The sequence below is a fragment of the Cetorhinus maximus genome, chromosome 20 (genome assembly GCF_964194155.1).
Source record: "Cetorhinus maximus chromosome 20, sCetMax3.hap1.1, whole genome shotgun sequence".
Lineage (NCBI taxonomy): Eukaryota > Metazoa > Chordata > Chondrichthyes > Lamniformes > Cetorhinidae > Cetorhinus > Cetorhinus maximus.
The window spans coordinates 19,989,126-20,009,512 of NC_135898.1; the positions used below are offsets into that span (position 1 = coordinate 19,989,126).

The 20,387-nt window shown below is 48.0% G+C and overlaps 1 protein-coding gene across 5 annotated transcripts in view; it reads left to right on the forward strand.

The window, feature by feature from the left end:
* The first annotated feature begins 533 nt into the window (after positions 1–533).
* grk5l (G protein-coupled receptor kinase 5 like) overlaps positions 534–20,387 on the forward strand; it is a 126,844-nt gene continuing 106,990 nt past the window's right edge. For 2 of the 5 annotated variants that reach the window (XM_078565669.1, XM_078565671.1), the window contains exon 1: positions 546–879. In XM_078565669.1, the coding sequence (XP_078421795.1) occupies positions 828–879 (52 nt within the window). In that variant the 5' untranslated portion in view covers positions 546–827. Of the gene's footprint in view, positions 880–20,387 lie in introns of all 5 variants that reach the window. The other 3 variants (XM_078565668.1, XM_078565667.1, XM_078565670.1) reach the window with 3 other exon arrangements.

Here is a 20,387-nt window from a genome sequence, read left to right on the forward strand (position 1 = left end):
GTGGCTGCAAAGAGACAATGGCCAGTTGTGAAAAGGGCTATATAAATGCAAGTCTTTCATGTAAGGCAAATTATCTGGTCATTCTGGTGTGGCTGTTGGTGGGAGCTTGCCCTGAGCTAATTGGCTGCCATGTTGTCTAAAGGAAAAACCAGTCAAGGTCGGGAATTGACTGGTACTGACTGGGCTTGTTTTTCTTCAACTGGAACTCCAGTTCGGACCTGTATCGGTCATTTCCAAGTTTTACTGGGGGGTTGTTTTGTCCTCTTGGGTTATCGCAACAATGGCTAAACTTCAAAAGGACTTCGTTGGCCGGAGAATGCTTTGTTTTTTTGCAGGGTGGGGTGGGGTTTGGTGGCGGGAGAGGAGAGGAAAGGCGCTCCACAAGTGCAAACCTTCAGCACTGCATTCGTGAAGCTGCTTGTGGGTGCCCTGGGCGGGCGGACGCAGTGTGGGGGCGGGAATGACGCAGCGATTGACGTCAAGGGGAAGGAGGCCCCGCCCACTCTGGGCTCTGGCCCCGCCCCCTCCGCCTGTGGAACGTTGTGTATCCAAAGGGGGAAATTACAATTGGAACGCGGTGGATACACTGAATTCGGAGAGAGGGGATTCCCTCAGGAAACTGACAGCCGGACTAACCTGGCTCTGTGTGTCTGTGTGTGACCCTGCATCCGAGAGAAGGGGGAGGGACAGCATTTGGGAAACTTTACCCCCCCTCCCTCCCCATTACCACCACTTCTTCTCTCTTCCCCCCACCCCCCCATCCTCTTCCTCCCCCGACCCCCCACCCCCCCCTTCTCCCCAGCGGAACCCCAGTGCTGAGCACCTCCATGGAGCTGGAGAATATTGTCGCCAACACCGTGCTGCTGAAAGCGAGGGAAGGTAAGCACCGGCGCCAGTTCCCCTTTCTCGAACGGGCATTTCAAAGTTTTAGCGTTGCCAGGGGGTGGTTTCGGGGTGGGGGAGGCGGCCAATGTTCCCCCCACCACCACCACCCCCACTCCTCTCCCCTCTCTCGCCCTGCTTCATCCGCGGGGTCGGGGAGGGAGAGCTCACCTTGAAGGGGAAGTAACACCCACTCCCCCAAGTGAAAGCAATCGTGTGAACCCCGGAAATAGACCAGTGTTTGTATTGGGGTGGGGTGGGATGAAGAAGCTGCTGCGGCTTGTGTCATTGACAGTCCCCCCCCCTGTGCAGTTTCCTTCCTGTTTGTTGTGTGGCTCTTTTACGGGAAACGTGAATGTGTTTTTGTTGTGTGGTGGGTCGTTCACGCCGTGGTTCCTGCCACAGAGAGAGATTGCTGCAACTGGGGTCAGTGCAGCCTCTCAGAAGAACCTTAGCCAGCCACTTGATAATTTCCTTTTTGTTTTGTGGTTTGTTGTTCAATTGTCAATGCCTTTAGAAACTCAGTGTGAGTTCTGTTGCTGGTCAGGGTCAAGGCAGTAGTCAGTGGGGGATGATTCGAGTGAGCAGGACTCGCCACCACTCTCCTGGTACCTGTCTATTGATTGAGTTAGCTCATTATAAAGGTGTCACTCCTCACTGTATGAAACATTCAGCCACTCTGATCAAGCCACATGTTCAGTCTGGTTGGATAATGTAGATTGACTCGTTTTGCTGGCTTCTCTCCACGTTTAATCCTTTCTACAATTTTCATTCAACGTGAATTGGAACAAACTTTGGCGTCTGTCTCTCAGTGACTCTCAGCCGCTGGCGCGTTCCAACTTCTGTTTGTGCTCGGTATCTTTTTTAATTTTCAGCATTGGAAACTTGAGTTTGACACTCAGGTGAGAGTGTGCCGCACTGTCTGAGCGGTTGTCTTTCGGTCTGAGATGTTTAACTGAGCCCACCCCACTTTAAGGGGGGGGGGGGGAGGAGGCCATTTAATGAGGCCGACTGACCTGAGACCGAGCTGTGTGTGGAGTGGGCGGGAAAGGGACCCCGGCTCCTACACAACAACAACTGCTGTAATGTGGGGGCAGGTCTGACAGCAATAGAGGAGAGGGAAACCGAGTTCCTTCTGGGACCAGAGGGGGAGTTCACCCTGGTGTCCTGGCCAATATTTAGCCCTCAAACCGCCACTACTTACAAATGGCTGCTGACCTGGTTCATGGCTGTTTGTGGGAGCTTGCTGTGTACGGATTGGCAGCCACATTTCCGACATTGCTTCATCACCACTGGCTGTGAAGCAATTTGGGATGACATGATGTCATAAAGAATACCTTGTCCTCGTCCCCATGTTGTGAAAGAGAAGCTATTCCCTGCAAACACACGTGTGGATGACCCTTGTGTCCATCCGACATGAATAATAAACTGGCGGGGACCTCAGTAACAAGCCGTTGACAGTTGAGTTGTGAGAGTGGGGGATTATTTTCCAATCTGCACTTGGAGAAAGCACGGTTGCTGCTTTAACGCTCGGGTGGTTTTGTAACTGAGAAAGGATGTGTGTGGTAAGTGCTGTTGAGGAGTGCTTCACATTCTCACAGGGCAGGGAGTCACCCAATCCAGCAGCGTCGTTGGAGACCATCCTGCCCATGGGGTTTGTTCTAGCTCCCTGACATTCTTCTTTCATCTACCCCCGTTCTTAAACCTGGAACCTCTCGTTACCAAGCCAATGGAAACAGGTTCTCCTAAGTATGACATGCAAAACTCACTGTGCACATCTCTGTTCAATCACCCCTTAGCCTTCTTTGGTCTGAAGAGAGCAAGCCCAGCTTTTTAAAATCTTCCCACAGAACGGACAGGACTTAGCCCAGGCCCCATCCACACCGCAGTGCAGACAGAGACCTGGGGGAGCTTTGGAAGGTATATTTGGTCTGCTGGTATAGTGACCGTCCACTTGGCTCTTGGTGAAATGCTCAAATGTGATTGGTTGAGCCTGAAGACTTGGCTATTTCTCACAAAGCCCCACAAATGAGCATTTAAAAATAATTGAAGTGTGTAAAATGTAGCGTAAAGTTCCAAGTGTATTTAAAAAGTTCCAGCTAGTTCAGCATGATGGCTTAGACTGCAGTGGGCAGTGATCATGCAGGATGAGAGTGGTATTTGGATGGTGTGAGTACATTTCCATCTCGGGCAGGGTATCAACTCCGAAAAGATTCAGACTCCCCTTATTCTTCAAACACCCACTCCTGCAACATGCCCCCTGACACAGCCTCCTGCTCCCACTGGCAGCTTCACTGTCCGCTTGTGCAAGGGAGCGGGTTCGGCGCGTGCATGTGGGACACGGCGTGTGCATGTGGGCGTGAGAGACAGGGCATGTGCGCGCGAGCGGGTGAGAGACAGGGCGTGTGCGTGTGCGCGAGCAAGGCACAGCATAGGCACGCGCGCGCGCGGGTCTGGCACGGCGTGTGCGCGCGAGCTGCGACACGGTGCTGATCGTGTGCGAGCACCATGTCACAAACAAATCCCTCCAGCTCCATCCTGACCTCCGTGATTCTCTCGGTGCGGAAAGAGCTTCCTGATTTCACCCTTGAAAGGCTGGTTCCAATGTCAAGGTTCAGGATTTCCCCCACTTGACGGATTGGTTTCTGCATGTGATGAAACACCAGCAAACTGCCTAACGTCAGAGGAATAGAAACCAAGCTTCTGAAACCTGCCCTTATCATTCACCGTCTCCTCTTTGGCATCATTCTGCTGAATCAACACTAACCCTTTCAAGACACCTTTTTGAGGCATGGCTTCCTCACTTGTATTCAAACTCCTTGAGATAAAGCACTTCAGAAGCCATGCATCTGACTGCTTGTTACATCAAGGTCTGGATGATATTCTATGTACTGTAGTTCTGAAGCATTCGACCTGTGCAGTGGCTGCCAGTGATTTGTGTTTATCAGCAACTAAATTCCTTTTTTCCCCACTCCTCCCAGTCACTCACCAGGATCAAGAGGCTCCTGCAGTGCCACCATTCCGGTACAGAACATGTCCATCCGTCAAAAGTGCATGACTTTCCCACCTTGAGCTCTGTCTGCTACAGTTTTTCTCATTCGCTTTGCCTCTGCCACTTTGTCACTCCCTGCTCCGTCACCCAGTGTACTATGACTCCCCACTTTGTGCTTTGCATGTACAACACTAATTTCTTCACCTGTCACCGATGGTAAGAAGCCGAAACCAGCACAGATCCTTGGCAACAGAGGCATCAACAGTCACCTGCCAAACCAAGAATATTCCCTTCTGATCCAGCCAAAAAAAAAAGGAAGCTAGTTGCTCATTTTTAATCCCACTTTCCAGCACCTGGTCCATAGCCTTGCAGGTTACAGCACTTCAGATGCAGATCCAGGTACCGTTTAAATGAGTTGAGCATTTCAGCCTCAACCATCAACTTAGGCAGTGAATTCCAGATGCCCACCACCCACTGGGTGAAAATGTTTTTCCTCATGTCCCCCCTAATCCTTCTACCAATCAGCTTAAATCTATGTCCCCTGGTAATTGACCCCTCAGTTAGGGGAAACAAATATTTCCTGTCTACCCTATCTACACCCCTCATAACCTTGTACACCTCAATTAGGTCCCCCCTCAGCCTCCTCTGTTCTAAGGAAAACAAACCTCGCCTATCCAATCTCATAGCTGCAATTGTCCAGCCTGGCAATAGGGTTGCTTCCAATTCTGTGGATGCTCTCGTGGAGTCCCATTGAATGCCTGTTGACAGTCCAACTAGAATGCACCTCTGTCTACCAGTATGTCACAGTTATCATCCGTATGTTTTTCTTCACAATCATGCCAGTCCTAAATGGAGTTTGCAGTGCTCCAGCTCACTGCTGAAGCCCCGATAAAAGCTCGCTGATGTTTTAGACAGACTGTTGAGCCAGTGCTGCAGGTTTTGAAGTTGGCTGAGGATTAGTCATTGGGATAGTAGCTTGGAACCTCGGCTGCCACACTGACTGAGGACGTGGAATCCAAGTGGTATTAATCTAGACATAATGAGAGGGATGTACCTTGAGGTAACAAGCATCTGAGCTGATTTTCATTTTGCCTTCTTGGCTGGAGCTCTCCCCCGAGCTTGCATCCAGTGGCGACAGAGAATTGGAATGATTAGCCACTTCAGGATCGACTTTGGGCATCCCCCTGCTTGGTATTACTGTTCAGTATGGGGTTATCGTGCCTCTGAATGTAACAAAAATGCTTGCTGTTCTTTCCCCCCCCCCCTTCAGCCTCACCCAGGCCTTCACCACTGTTCACTGCTTGATCTTGCTCTGTGACATAACTCACACTTTGCGTTGGAACAGCTATGACAGAGCTCGCCAACCCACCACCTCCAACTGCCTCTGGCTGCCTCTTGTCTTTTGTCCAGATGTTTGTCTCTGGCAGCATTATCCATTATAGGGAATATTTCCACATGTCTCTGAAAGACCCCACATTGTCACCCCACAATCCCCCCTCACCCTCTCATCAGAATGGACAAATGAGAACTTCCTTCAGCAACCCACACCATCCTGCCCTGCCAGAACCTCCCAACCAGCTATTCCCATTGTCTCTGCCTGTCTGGTGTTGCTCGGGAATGGGTGACATTTGGGTATATTTAACCCAGAGCACATCTTTCCAAGACCAGAAGTTGCCACCGCCGCGACCCCCCCCCCCCCCCCCCCCCCACCCACCCCAGCGTCACCCACCTGTGCCTTGGCTTCTCCGCTGCCCGCCTCAGTAAAACCTTGTGTACACCTCCTTCACTTCCAGCTTTCCTTGCCCGGTGTTCTCCTCACTGACCCACTCATGATCAACCAAGATCAAGACAGACTCATTGAATTCAAGACCCTGATTCTTCCTTTACAACTCCCTCCGTATCCTTGCTGTACTTTTTGTGATTCTGTGGAATGTTTTGAGATATTTTACTACATTTAAGTTCTTTCAGAAATGGATAAAAGCTGTTTGTAAGTAGGGAAGAGCCAAATTAAAGTAGTTCCTTTCCAGAGACCCTTCAGAAATTCAGTTTGGATGTCTTGCCACATCTGCTTCAGTTTGCACGAGGCCCAGGCTGGTGTGATCACAGCTGGGATTCTTGAAATTTGAAGCTGGATCTCTCCTGGATCCATAGCCCTGGTGTCAGGGTTGAGAAAGAATACTGTTGTTCAAAGAGTGAGCACTTGTACAGACGTCCAGACAGGTCGGTCAAGATTGATCAGCATTGCTGACCTATACTTGGGCTACAATCCCATGGTGTACGGTGTGGGGTCTGCATTTCTAGATTTGTGTTTGACTGTGACCAAGCCTGTCTCATTGCTGCCTGACTGTTCCCAAGTTCTTCAGATGAAGAGCTCTGATGGTTTCTAATGGACGTCATTGATGCAAACAGAATCACCGAATTGTTACGGTGCAGAAAGAGGCCATTCGGCCCATTGTGTCTGCACTGGCTTGCCAAATGAGCATTATGACCTAGTGCCATTGCCCTGCCTTTTCCCCGTGCCCCTGCACTGTTTCTATTCAAATAATCATCCAATGCCCTCAATGCGTTGATTGAACCTGCCTCCACCACACTTCTAGGCAGTGCATTCCAGACCCGAACCACTCGTGTGAAAAAGTTTTTTCTCACGTCACATTTACTTTTTTGAAAATCATTTTAAACCTGTGCCCTCTCGCTCTTGATCCTTTTACAAGCGGGAACAGTCTCTCCCTATCTACTCTGGCCAGCCCCCTAATGACTTTGAACATCTCGATCAAATCTCCCCTCAGCCTTCTTCTCTCCATGGAGAACAGTCCCAACCTCTTCAATCTATCCTCATAGCTGAAGTGTCTCATCCCTGGAACCATTCTTATAAACCTCTTCTTCACACTCTCCAATGTGTTCACATCCTTCCTATCGTGTGGCGCCCAGAACTGCACACAATATTCCAGCTGAGATCTGACAAGTGTTCTATATGTGTTCAACATAACCTCCTTGCACTTGTACTCTTTGCCCCTATTAATAAAGCCCAGGATACTGTATGCTTTAGTAACTGCTCTCTCCACCTATCCTGCAAACCTTCAATGACTTCTGCACATATACACCAAGTTTCCTGACACCATCAGTGATGTTCCTGTCCTGTACTCTGGTTGTGTTAAAGTCTCCAGCCGGCCCTTGCAACTGGTGTGCTCTCAGGATGGATTTGCATCACCCAGGATCGCCTCATTCTCTTCCCACTTGTCTTCCTCGCATCTCCTGAGAGAACTGACTTATTTTGCTGGGCTAGAGTCCCAGAGATGCTGGCGGACAGTGGCTGCAATTGGCCAAGTGTTGGAGCAGTGCACGTCAGCAAGCTGGCAGTAAATGTGTCTCTATTGCTGTTCTGTCTAAAATCTACCTCTGACCAGACCAGCATTCAAACCTGGAGCATTGTCTGTTTGGCTGATGGTAGGATTGTCTTGTGGGTCTTTGTTTACAAATGTGCCTCTGAAGCCTCTGCTTATGAACAAATCCACGCTGTTGAAATATTAAACTCTGTGCCTGTGCACTTAGAGCTTTTTTAACAGCTTGGAAGTAAACCACGCAGTGTTGATGGAACGGTGTTTTAGTCAGAGTCCTTGTGTATAATGTCGAAAAATAATTTTTCCAGGATGCTTTGTTCCACAGCTTGCAGTGCTGGCTGCTCTATCTGATCTCGGATTGTGCTCCTCCCAGGAACGTGGGCTATTTGTTTTCATTAGGTGGGAACGTGTGCGAGGCCTTTGAGGGATGTCTGCCTGGCGGGGGGTTTGGGGGGGCGGGGGGGGACACAATGTGGCGACTATCTATCTGTGAGATTTCACTGCCAGTATTGGGCATGTTCACCTCTTGTGCTTGGACTCAGGCCGAGTGTTGTGCCTAGGCTTTGACAACAGGGAGGCTCTGAGGCTGACTGGTGGAGGAAGCCATTAGGTGCTCCTTTGTAGCGGTTAGATGAGAGGGAAGCAGGCCTGGGATCCATCAGCATTGAGAAGGGATGACCACTTCACCTTTTGGATTGGAGGCCCTTAGTTTAGAATCCAAAGGGCTCACCATGTTGCTTTGAGTGGAGTGTTGCTGCTGCCACCTCCTCCTGCATGCCTCCCAGGAGTGACCTCCGAGTAAACTTAGCCGCATGCTTTTGGCCAAGCCTTCAGGATGACCCACTTTACTTTAAACCCCCTTTCTTCTTAGTGAACAGCCTTAGCAAAAGTGGCAATGTTATTCTTGCACTGCCATCATTCCGTCTGTCCCAATGGGATTGAGAGTAGCTCAGTGGCCTGAGTATTGCTGTAGCGTTTTAGATTTAAAATCGGCCGTGTGGAGAAGTGTAAACTAACTCGCATGATTGATCTGCAGATAGATCTATCTTATGACGTGGCACATTATTTAATGCCCTGCGATTTCTCTTTCCTTTATGAAATTCTAAGCCCCTGATAAAAAGAATTTTTCCACAGTCTGGATAATAACAGCTGAGGTGCAGTCGATGCGAGCGCCATGGTAATAGGAGTCAAATAGGGCAGAAGCTGCTCCGAGCTGGTACTTGGCCAGTTTCTGTTGTGTGTGGGTCACATGGCAGGGCAATTAACCAAATAAACCCTTGCTTTTGGACACAATTGATGAAAGGCAAGGGTTGGCAGCAAGATCACAGGGCTCAGAGTTCATTACTTTAAATCTCACTGGGACCAAATATGCTGTGCGGTTTTGAGAAACCCATGTTCGTTGTGCCCTGAAAAGCTGACTCTGTCGGGCTTGGTAGGAAATTCCACTTGGCGTTCTTCTGGTTGTTTACTGCACTGCTCAGCCCGCGTCCGTTTGCTGCCTGTGGGCACTTGCTCTGCACGAACTGACTGAGGGCTTTGCCAACGCTTCACTTGTGGCATCACTTCCTCAATTTCAGCGATTCTGAAGCAATCTGAGTGCTCAAAGGTGATCGTGCTAGGGTTCAGTGAAGTGGAGTGTGGGGCATGAACCTGGCATAGTTTGTCTGAAGGCTTGTCTCTCTGGTATGCATTCACTGGTAATTCAATAAATCAAAACATTCCTGAATTGCAGTTCAGATTTTGGAGTTTTGGATTGCTCTCTTCAGCGCTGTGGGGCCTAAGGCTGGGAAATTGGTTTATCTGCCTGCTTTGTGGCCTGCAGGGATCCAACTGGCTTCTTAACAAGCCTTGGAAAAATAATCAACCAAACTAGAACTTTGTTGCTGCCCATGAACTCTTGCTGGTAAGTGTGTGAGTGTGAACGCTCAGAGCGCAGGCTCGGCCCCACAGCCCTGCCGCACGTGTCCACGTTCATGCTTGTGTCATTCACAGGATGTGGGTATCACTGGCAAGGCCAGCATTTATTGCCTGTCCCTGGTTGCCCTTAACAAAGACCATGGGGAGCCAGCTTCCTGACAATGAAATGGCTTGCCCGGCCATTTCAGAGGCCGGTTCATCACGTTACTGTGGGCCCGGAGTGAGGCGAGGGCCCGGAGTGAGGCGTGGGCCCGGAGTGAGGCGTGGGCCTGGAGTGACGGGGATTTCCTTCTCGCAAGGCCATTTGTGTACCAGATGGGTTTCTGTGACAATCCAAGGTCCGTTCCTCAGACTGGTTTTTTTCCCCAATCCAGATTAACTAATCAATTAATTGGATTGAAATTCTCCGAGCTCCTGAGTGGGATTTGAACTCGTGTCACTGGAGCATTTGCCCTGGCATCTCTGACTATTTGTCCCATTGCAATAGCTTGATGCTACCATTCCCATGAAGAATGACTATCTGGGAGAGATAGCCAAGGGCAGCTCCTTAGTGATCAGTCACTGCCTTCAGTCTTGAGATGGAGAGGGAGAGAGAAAGAAAATCTTTAGTACATACCTGAGGCATGAAGTGGTGCCGGAAGCTAAAGTGTATAAACTGTTGGTGGTTGGTGATGTGGGCTGGTGACGCTTGACACATTGTTAACCTCTTCCTCTGTTCAGCGGATCCCATTGAAGAAAACAACAATCCACCCTCACTAAAAGTGCAGACAGACGGTTGCTGCAGCAGTCATTTCCAGGCTCTAGCTGCCTGTCTAACTCTTGCCAACAATATTGCCTGGAGTGCTTTGGATTTTACACAACCTGGGCACTGAGGGGTTAATTGAATTAAATGCCCTGACTGTAAACCTTAATTCCCAGCACAGTGTCCCCACACAGTGTTTATATTTGCAGAGTTGACGATATCAGAAGTCCTGCTATCACCTGGATAAGTCGAGTGCATGGGCAAGGCACATTGACCTTTCTATCGCTTCTGCACAATCTCCCAAATTTCCTCACAGCCAGTGAAGTCCTTCTGAAGTGTAGTTACTGTGCAGGGAACACAGCAGCCAATTTGCACACAGCAAACTCCCACGAACAGCAATGAGACAATGACTGTTTCTTCACCATATTGGGTGAGGGATAAATATTGGTCAGGACGTCAAGGAGAACTCCCCTGCTCCTCTTTGAGTAGCACCAAGAGATGTTTGAGTGAGCAGACAGTTGTTTAACGTCTCACCCGAAAGCTGGCTCCTCTGACAATGCAGCACTCTCTCAGTGCTGTAGTGGAATGTCAGCCTGGATGATGTGCTGAAACTTCTAAGAATGGGACTTGAACCTCTGACTCTTGAGGTGAGAATGCCACTTGCTCCACCACAGCTGATGCCGACCAGGCAACTCTCAATCAGCAACACTTGAACCCTCCAGTGTCAAACTGATACAGTTGTGAGAGGGCTCCTTAACCCCATGATGTCAATGGGGGTCCTTGCAGCCTTTAGCCCTCTGAGAGCACTGCTGTTTGTTGGAAAAATGGTGTGTGAGTGATAATGGTTTTGCAGAATACAGTCTCGTCTTGGGAAAATGAGGCAGCCCACATGTGAGTAGCATTGAGTTGTTGACCTTGCAGTTAACCTGATGCCTCCTCCCCTTGCTATTATTTGTTGCTGAATTTGTCAGCCATTATTTTCTTTGGACACATCCGCAAATTCCCAAGTTTTTTTGGCAATCTGACGTCTGGTTGTTTTGGCAGCTGTTTCAATGCATCTTTTTTCCACCCCCCCTCACCCCCCCTGCTGTTTTTACTGCATCTTTTTACTAGTTCAAATGCTGGATAGTTTGAGCATGGTGTCATTCCTCTCTATTTGCTTTGACTTGGAAAGCAATGAAAGCTTTTTTCATTGCTGTAATGGAATAAAGGCAACTCTAGCCCAATTTACTGCTGACTTCAAATCTTTAAAGATCGTTTCCCAAAGCGGTTTCCAACTTTTATGTTAGAGGTTTGTTTCCTCTCGGGACCTCTCCTGGCCCGGAAAATGCTTTTGACCCAGTACCCTCTGAAGGACTTCCCGGTCAGTTAGCACGGTTCAGACGCACAGAAATAGTGCGCCCTGTCCCAGCAAGGCGACTTGACTCTGAAAGCTCACTGGGCGGAATGGCGTGACCATCTCCGTTCCCACGGCAACCGTCCTTTCAGCCTCTCGCCGCACTGTCACGTTTAGCTCGCTTTAAGAGCTGGTTTGCGACCCCCCACCCCCCGTGACCCCCTACCACCTTCATTGAGCCACTGGGAACAGAGCCTTTAGGTCAGACTTTGCTCTGCTGGTCAGCGGTACCTTGGGAACCCCAGTATGGAGTTGCAGGTGGATGATTTGATGCCTGCCAGTGCACGCCCGGTGGCCTGGGCAGCGGTGGGCACACTGGCAATCTAGATCTCCCACGAGCTGATGGTCGGGTGCCTCTTATGATGGGCTGGGGAAGGCTCCACTCGCTATCTGCTCAAATATACCATTGGCAAAGAAGTTGACAATACTCAGGAGGGGATGCTGGCCGAGCTGGGGGGAGGGTTGTTGGAGGGGGAAGGGGGGAGTTCAGTTCACTTCATGACTTTGCTGATTTAGCTTGAGCAATTCTCCTTCCTTCACCTTCTCTGCTTCTCCCTGCCTTGGCACTTTACCCCGGGTGCTGCTCCCTTTCTCCTCGGCCATTTCCCAACCTGATCCTTGTGCACAGTGGGCGGCCAGATGTGGAGCCGCTCTGAAGCCTTGGGGAAACTGGGCCCTGACTCTCAGTTTGGATTTCTTCTTCCAGTTTTGTTTTATTGACACAGCAAGTTTGGGAAATCGAAGTTTCTGGGGCAAGGTTTCCAGTCAGACACACGTGACAGAGGAAGTGCATCAGGACGATGAAGCCCACTTTGCTCTTGAGCTGAGACCCAGCAACAAGCCCCCATGTCTAGTGATTCTGAGCTGAGGCTGAATTGAGAATACCCTCTTGCTGGTGTGACGAAGAAAGAAAGGGAAAGCTGAGTATTGGACTGGACTGAGGAAGGTTGGTTCCAGTTACGATGGCATTTCCTACTTGCATTTGTTCATAAAAACAAATGGATTTAGCTTGTGATTCGAACGAAACAACATTTCACCGGAGGAAAGTAGGACTTCAGCGTTTAATAAAATGTTGGATGTTACACAGACCTTACAGCACAGAAACAGGCCATTTGGCCGAGCTGGTCCACGCCAGTGTTTGTGCTCCACATGGGCCTCCTCCCACCCGACATCATCTCACCCCCATCAACATCTATTCCTTTCCCCCTCCATGTGTTTATCTAGCTTCAACTTCAATGTATTGATGCTATTCAGCTCGATTGCTCCTTAGGGCAGCATGTTCCACGTTCTCACAACGCTTCTGGATGAAGGAAATTCTTCTGAAATCCCTCTGGGTTATCATTTGAATTGAGAGGCCTGGAAAGTGGCGGATCACTGCGTTCATTAGGCCCAGAGACGGAACACCATTCCCAGATAGAGTGATACTCCGGACTAACACTCTGGAATGTCCTGGGCCCTCCTACGTTATCCTGCAGAACCCTTCCTCCAGGGTGGGAGCTGGTCTTGTGTGAATCGCTTGCTCCGCTGTTGAAGTAAGTCCGAAATCGGCAGAACTGCCAGAGGAATTATCATACCAGCTACTACTGTGCAGGCCTTTCCCTCTTTTGACCCTGTACAGCTGTCTCAGGATAACTCGACTGAATGGGCAAGCCCCCAAAATCACAGCCGCTGGCACCTCTTTATACTCACTGGGAGTGTTCCCCAGCCCTCCAAAGGTCCTCACATTCTCCAGAGGAGTCTTGGTACTTTCAAAATTAACGCCCATGTTCATGTTGCAGGGTCTGCCACCACATGTGTGCGTGCATGTGGGGACAGCTCTGTAATCTAACTGGGGCGCTGATCCTGTCGAGGCAAAACATAAGGACTTGGGAGTAGGCCATTCAGCCCTTCGATCCTGCTCTGCCATTTAGTAAGATCGTGCTGATCCGGCTCTGGCTTCAACTCCACTTTGTCATCCCCTTAACTCCCTTGTCTATCAAAAAATCTGTTTAACTCAGCCTTAAATATATTCAATGACCCAGCCTCCACGACTTTCTGGGGAAGAGAATTCCACAGACTAACGTCCCTCTGAGAGAAAAAAAATTCTCTTCCTCTCTGTCTTAAATGGTGCACCTCTATTCTTAAACTATGTCCCCTAGTTCTAGTCTCCCCCACAAGAGGAAACATCCTCCCGGTATCCACCCTATCAAGTCCCCTCAGGATCTTATATGTTTCAGTAAGATCACGTCTCATCCTTCTAAACTCCAATGGGTATGGACCCAATCTGTTCATCCTTTCTTCATAAGATAAGCCCTTCAGCCTAGGAATGAGTCAAGTGAACCTTCCCTGAACTGCTTCTAATGCACTGATATGTTTTCCAAATAAGGAGACCAAAGCTGTACGCAGTACTCCAGATGTGGTCTCATCAAGGCCCTGTACAGCTGCAGTAAATCTCCCGTACGTTTATATTCCATTCCTCTTGTCTGCATTGCTGACCCTCCCACTTTTGCAGCTGGAATTGCCTGGCAGAGTTCTTACTCTGTGAATGGAAGAGGTGCAGATATCTTAGAGGGTTTTAGGGCTGGAGGGGGTTTCAGGGATGGGGAAAGGGCGAGGCCATGGAGGGATTTGATAAGAGGGATGCGAGTGCTCAAATCCACCTCCCTGGAGCCTGCCCCAATGCCCATTTCCCATTGCAGCGAGCAGCCTTGGGCAGGCCGAGGGAGATGGCTGTGTGACAGGGATGCCGCTGTGACTACTTCCTCCAGAGCCCTTTTTCCCTCATGCGTTTCCCTCCGGAACGCCGATAGGCTCCCAGAGTACATCCCAGAGGGGAGGAGAAGGCAAGCTAACTTCCCCTCCCCCCTCAAATCTCTCCTTTCTCATTGGCTGTTCAAAACCCTTGGCAATGTGGAACCGTCTCCTCTGTTTGAACACTTCCCTCTTCTCAATTGGGAGAGTTCCGTGTGAAGTGAATCTCGATCTAATCGGCGCGCCTTCCGCCTGCTGAGCTGCTGCCTTCTTGAACCTGTTGCAGCCTGTGGTTTCCTTTTGAATGGCTTGTCAGGCCGGGTCCGAGGGCAGGCAAGAGTCACGACCTGGCCAGACCCGGTAAGGATGGCAGATTTCCTTCCCTCGGGAAAACCAAATGGATTTTCCCAGCAAATCCAGCCATCCCGCAGTCACAATTACTGTTCCTTAGTTTTTATTCCAAAGCTATTACATTAACTTTTCCATCGCAAAGACCTTTATCCAGTGGTTGAGCCTTTTTTGCTTCATGTAAATTTCTAACTTTACTGATGCACACTGAGCCCTCAAATGGAAGCCTGTCAGGTGACAGGGACATCGGTGACTTCTTGGTAGAGTTCCCGCTGTGACGCTAAACAACAGCCGACTGCACTGCACAATTCCCACTTGACGCTGTATTCAGGCTGTTTGATCGATCGTTAATCAAAAGAGCGCTCGCTCAGCCAGCTCCTCCCCCGACCCTATTGGAATCCATTACATTTTAAAATAGATGCAGTGATTTCATACCTAAGTCATTTCCAGTAATGATTTTGGAATTCACTTTCCAGTCCATTCATAAGCAATTGAGAATGATGTGAACCCTTTCATGTTCAATCTCCTAAGTGAGTCAATCAGTATGTGGCTGTTTCTGTTGGTGAGAACAGGACTGGGAGGCTCTCCATTGGCCTGTTCTCACACATGAGGAATGGCCAGTCAACTGGACCTGCTATCTGTTGTAATATGCCTTTAAGGGGCTTCAGCATGGCATCACTCGAAGGGAAGTGTGTCATGGGATCCAGTCTTAGTTTCAGTTTTGCTTTGAGCAGAGCGCACACACACACAGCTCTGATGCCTTCAAGCTATATGTAACTGATCGCACGCGCCTAGTCTTCAGACATGAGCCCACAATGTGTTTACCCAATCACTTATGAGTGGTGCCTTGTGTCTTGTACAGTAAGGTATTGTATCGTTGTAAAATCAAAACATGGTGATCAGTGGTAGTAAAACAGGTGGCAACAAGATTAAGTACAGGTACGGCATGGCGAACACCCTTACATCGTGTGGCACGGCTTGAGAAGATCCTCGACGATTTGGTCAGCAATATCGGAGAGTGTTGAAAACACAGTGTGGTGACTGAAGAAAAGCTTTGGAGCTACAGGCACTGAGCTAGTGCTCAAACGAAGAGCTGGTAAACAGGCGGATCCCCCATGGTGAGATTGCATCGCGTAGCCTGCCAGTTCAGTTAGCGGGGCAACATGTCAAGAGGACCAGCACCGAGTTAGCTCAGTCAGGAGAGGTGAGTGACCAGGTGAGTGTGGGCCAGATAGATAGCGAGCAAGGGAGAGTCCCACAAAAAGAACCAAAGAAACTGTCATAAAAATTGGGCCAGAGAAGGTTGCGGTTATAACGGTTAGCTTCAGGAGTTGCTGGACAATAAATTGAATGTAAAGCAAACATTCCATGACTTGGTGGTGTGTTCCCTCCACAACTTGATTTCCTGGGTGGAGCTTCAGAAAAGCAGGTGAAAGCGGCTACAGGGACACTCATCCCAAGCAATAAAGAAGAAGGAACGTCAAAGGGATATTGTCAGAATGACCACAAAATTCCCCAGTTTGAATTGGGGTGCAGCTGACCTACGACCTGAATTCAAATTGTTTGAACAGCATACAGAACAATGGTTTCTTGACTCAGGTGTGTCTGAACCAGACAAGCAAGCCATAAAAATTTGCCTAACAATTGGGAATGAAGGTCTACACAGGCTGAACACATCAGGAATAACTAAAGATATGGACTACATTGGAAGACCAGTTTAGCATCAGGTTAAACTTCCGTATTCATTGACTAGAGTTCGTATCATTTCGACAACAGCCGACAGAATCCATAGACCACTTCAGCAGATGCAGAGAGAAGGGTACATACTGCGATTTTTCAACCACAGAGCTCGCAGACGGAATTGTTGAGTTGGTGATCGCATCTCCTCCCATGGAAGCATTCCAGAAAGATCTGCTAAACAAACCCAAAATGTATAGCGTTGAAGAGCTACTCAAGGATGGACGTAAGTACGAAGCGTTCCTCGCAGGTCGATGAAGCTTACAGGTCCTAAGTACAACCCCAATTGTCAACACAGTTACTACAACAGCCAAACCTAGCAAGACATGTGGAAGGTGTGGCCTTCTGCATGTACCAAGGAAATGCCCAGATTTCCACCAATTCTGTAAGACATGAGGCAGAAAGGGCCATTGGCAATGGCAGTGCACTGGAGAAAAGGCTGATGCAGCTACAAAGAGCCGTGCACTGACCCAAACAGACTATACACAACAGGTACCTTCAAGCAATGAGAATAACCGTCCGGTATCCCATTGGAAACATATACATTAGGTGACTGACAAACCAGAAAATGACGATGATGTGCACAATGAGATGATGAGCGGTGAACACATGTTTCACACCGTCAATCTCATGGAAAACATAGACACCGTCACACCATCCAAATTGTTTGCCAAGATTCAGATTATCGGTCCTAAAAATGTTGGTAACTATTCTAAAAGACATGTATCTACAGACATGGAGGGCCATGGTCAAACCTACTGCTGTGAAACTCTCAGCGTACAACAGTTCACTCATTCCATGTGAAGGATCCGTAGTCCTGGAATGCAAGTACAATCAATCCTCCTGAGTGTCACAGACGTTCTACGCCGGGGAAACTAAAGGCCCAGCAATTGCAGGTCTACCAGCCTGTGAGGCCTCACGCTAGTGATAATCCATGGAATCAGTCAGACATCACACAGCAAAGCAAGCTCAGAAATTACTCCTAAACCCTTGGTTCATGACCTAACATTGAAATAACTGGAATGTTTTGACCAAAATTGGCAGTTTCAAGTGAGCTCCAACATTACGCTTGAAGGAGAATGTAAGCCTGTTGACTGATCCACCCATGCAAGCGCAGCATCCACATACAAGACAAATTTAAGGTCAAACTTGGTAAAATGAAGAAAGACGGCAGCATTAGAAGAGTACAACAGCACATCGATTGGTACAGCTCAATCACGTCACAAAAAGAAGGACGGATCATTGAGAATATGCCTCAATCCATGATGTTTAGACGTAACTTTTAAAAGTTGTCCTTACGAAGAATCCGCATTAGTAGAGTTAAATCCGAGATTTGCAGGTGCAAAATTCTTCCCGAAGCTTGATGCCAAGCACGGCTGCTGGTCAGTACATCTCACAGAGAAGTCCCAAGAGCTTACTACATTTCATACCCATTCAGGCGATACTGTTTTCAACAGCTGCTTTCCAGGCTACCTGTCAGCCAAGATTTCTTTCAAGCTCAGGTGGACCACATTACATGTACTGTGCCAGGATGCGTCTGCATCGCAGATGGCATAACTGTTGTGGGAAGAACAAAGCAAGAACATGACCATAATCTGCTCTAATTGATGCAAGGGGCACATCATGAAGGATTGGTGTTCGACAGTCTGAAATGTGACATCAAAGTGCACTTGATCAATTTCGTTGGCTCTATTTATTCCAGTGCTGCCATATGTCCTGATCCAAGTAAAATAGAGGACATCAAAGCCATGCCAACTCTTCAAGATAAGGACAATCATCGAAGATGCTGAGGTCTCTTTAATTTCTTGCCTCCATACATTCCCAATTTCACTCAAAAATTGTCATCACTAAGGGAATTGTTGAGAAGGGAGGTATGAGCCCTTCCTGTGACAGGAAGACCATCAATACCTCTTTGAAGCACTGAAACAGTCATTATCAGAAGCCTCAACATTGTGATTTTACAATCCTAGGGACACAGCTACCAGATGCCTCAGAGAAAGCTCTGACAGCATGCATACTGCAAAAAGGCAAACCGATTGCATTTGCTTCAAAATCTCTGTCTCAAAACACAATCCAACTAGTCCAATATCCTGCAGGAAACGTTAGCTTTAGTGTTTGGAATCATCCATTTTCATACCTATCCATTTGGCAAAGGTTTTATGGTAGAGACTGATCACAAACCACTGGAGATGATTTGGCATAAACCATTGACTAGTGCACCGCCAAGATTACAACGTTTCTCGATAAAATTTCAAGGTTACAACTGTGAGATGAGGTGCAAGCCAGAGAACTTGATGGTTGCATTGGATACACTGAGCAGATTGCCTAACCCAGCGTAAACAGAAGATGTATCCTTGGATCTACAAGTGAACTTCATTGACATTGAACTTGATGGTGTTCTCCAAATTGATCAGGTACATTTTTCACAACACAAATGCCAGCAGCTACCAGAGGAAACGGTGAAAGATTCTACACTACAGAAACCATGGAAAACCATCATTGAAGGATGGCCTGATTCAATTCAGCATATCCACGAACACATGAGATCATTTTGGCCTTAGCAACAAGCTAGGCATCTCCCGGGAGTCATGTTTAAAGGCAGGCAGGTCACCATGCTGGAATGTTTGTGACCTGACATTCTTCGACAGCTTCATCATTCATTCATGGGCCTAAATTGGACAAGAAGACTCGTAAGAGAGACAGTCTATTGGCCGGGTATGAACAATGAAGTCCTCGTCAAGAAGTGCGAGACACGTCATGAGCATATGGCATGTCAGCTCAAATCACCACTGATTCCACATGAGCTTCCGACCCATCCTTGATCTAGAATTGCATCCAACCTCTTTCATATCCATGACACTGACTTATCGCCATCGTCCACTACTTTACCAAGTACCCCATTATTCAACAATTGCACAATATGTCTAGCACAACTGTCGTGCACACTTGGTGCTATTTTCAGTTTATTTGGTCTGCCTAGAGAGATCATTATGGATAACGGTCCAGAATTTATTGGTAAGCCATTTCAGGGTATGTGTGAGAAGTGGAATATCGATCGCACTACTTCTCCTCATTACCTGAGATCTATGAACCTAGCTGAATAAATGATTCACATGGTGAAATCCCTAATTCTCAAATGTAAACAGACCAAGCAAGATCTGCACATTGCAATGTTACATCTGAGAGTGCAACTATTGCATCACTGGCAGAGCTCATGTTTGGCAGACCAGTGCATATCAATTTACCTACTCTTACCCATTCTACTCTCTCAAAAACTAGACAGCAACTTTTAAAACTACAAGAGAAGATGAGCGACGTGCATGATAAAAATGCGGGTAGAGAATTGCCAAGTTTACAGTTGGGGTGACAAGTTTGCACCCAGGATCCCACAGAAAGTATGTGGCAACCAGCCGAGGTGATGAAGATATTTTTGGAACCAAGGTCCGATTTACGTCATTACACACAAAGGTGCAATAGTGAGGGGCAACCAAGGACACATCAGATCCATTCTAGCTCCTCAACCACCGTACAGCCCTATTGAATCAAGGACAAGATCCTAAATGCAACCGGGAACAACATCCAAGAATGACAGTCTCACAGATCACTGTAAGCAATTAAAGACATCTCCAGATAAGGTTACCATTACAAGATCTCGATGTACCAACACATGACCTTTATGTTTTAGACACGTCAAGATTTATCAATGCTGTGCACTTACTCAATGGTAACTAAACACGAAAATTAGTTCTACATAGTTACAATTCTTTGGAAGGGGTAAAGTATCTTTACAACATCCCCCTTTCTTTTTAACATGCCATTAAGCAATATTAGCATGACATCACAAGAAGGGAAACGTGTCATGTGATCCAGTCTTAGTTTCACTTTTGCTTTGAGCAGAGTGCACGCACACAGCTCTGATGCCTTCAAACTTTATACCCATGTAGAACTGTTCTCATGACTAGTCTTAATAAGCGAACTTAATAAGTGATTATTCAATCCCATATGAACGATTGGTATCTTGTGTCTTGTACAGTAAATAAGCCCAAGGTATTATATCATGACAACAACACAACACTATCTCGGTGACATGGCTGCTAGAACACATCAGAGACTGGGTATTCTGCGGCAAGTAACTCAACTCCCCAAAGCCTGTCCATCATCTACAAGGCACAAGTCAGGAGTCTGATGGAATACTCTCCACTTGCCTGGATGAGTGCAGCTCCTACAACACTTAAGGAGCATGACACAATCGAAGGCAAAATAGCCCACTTGATTCGCACCCCATCCACCACTGACACACAGTAG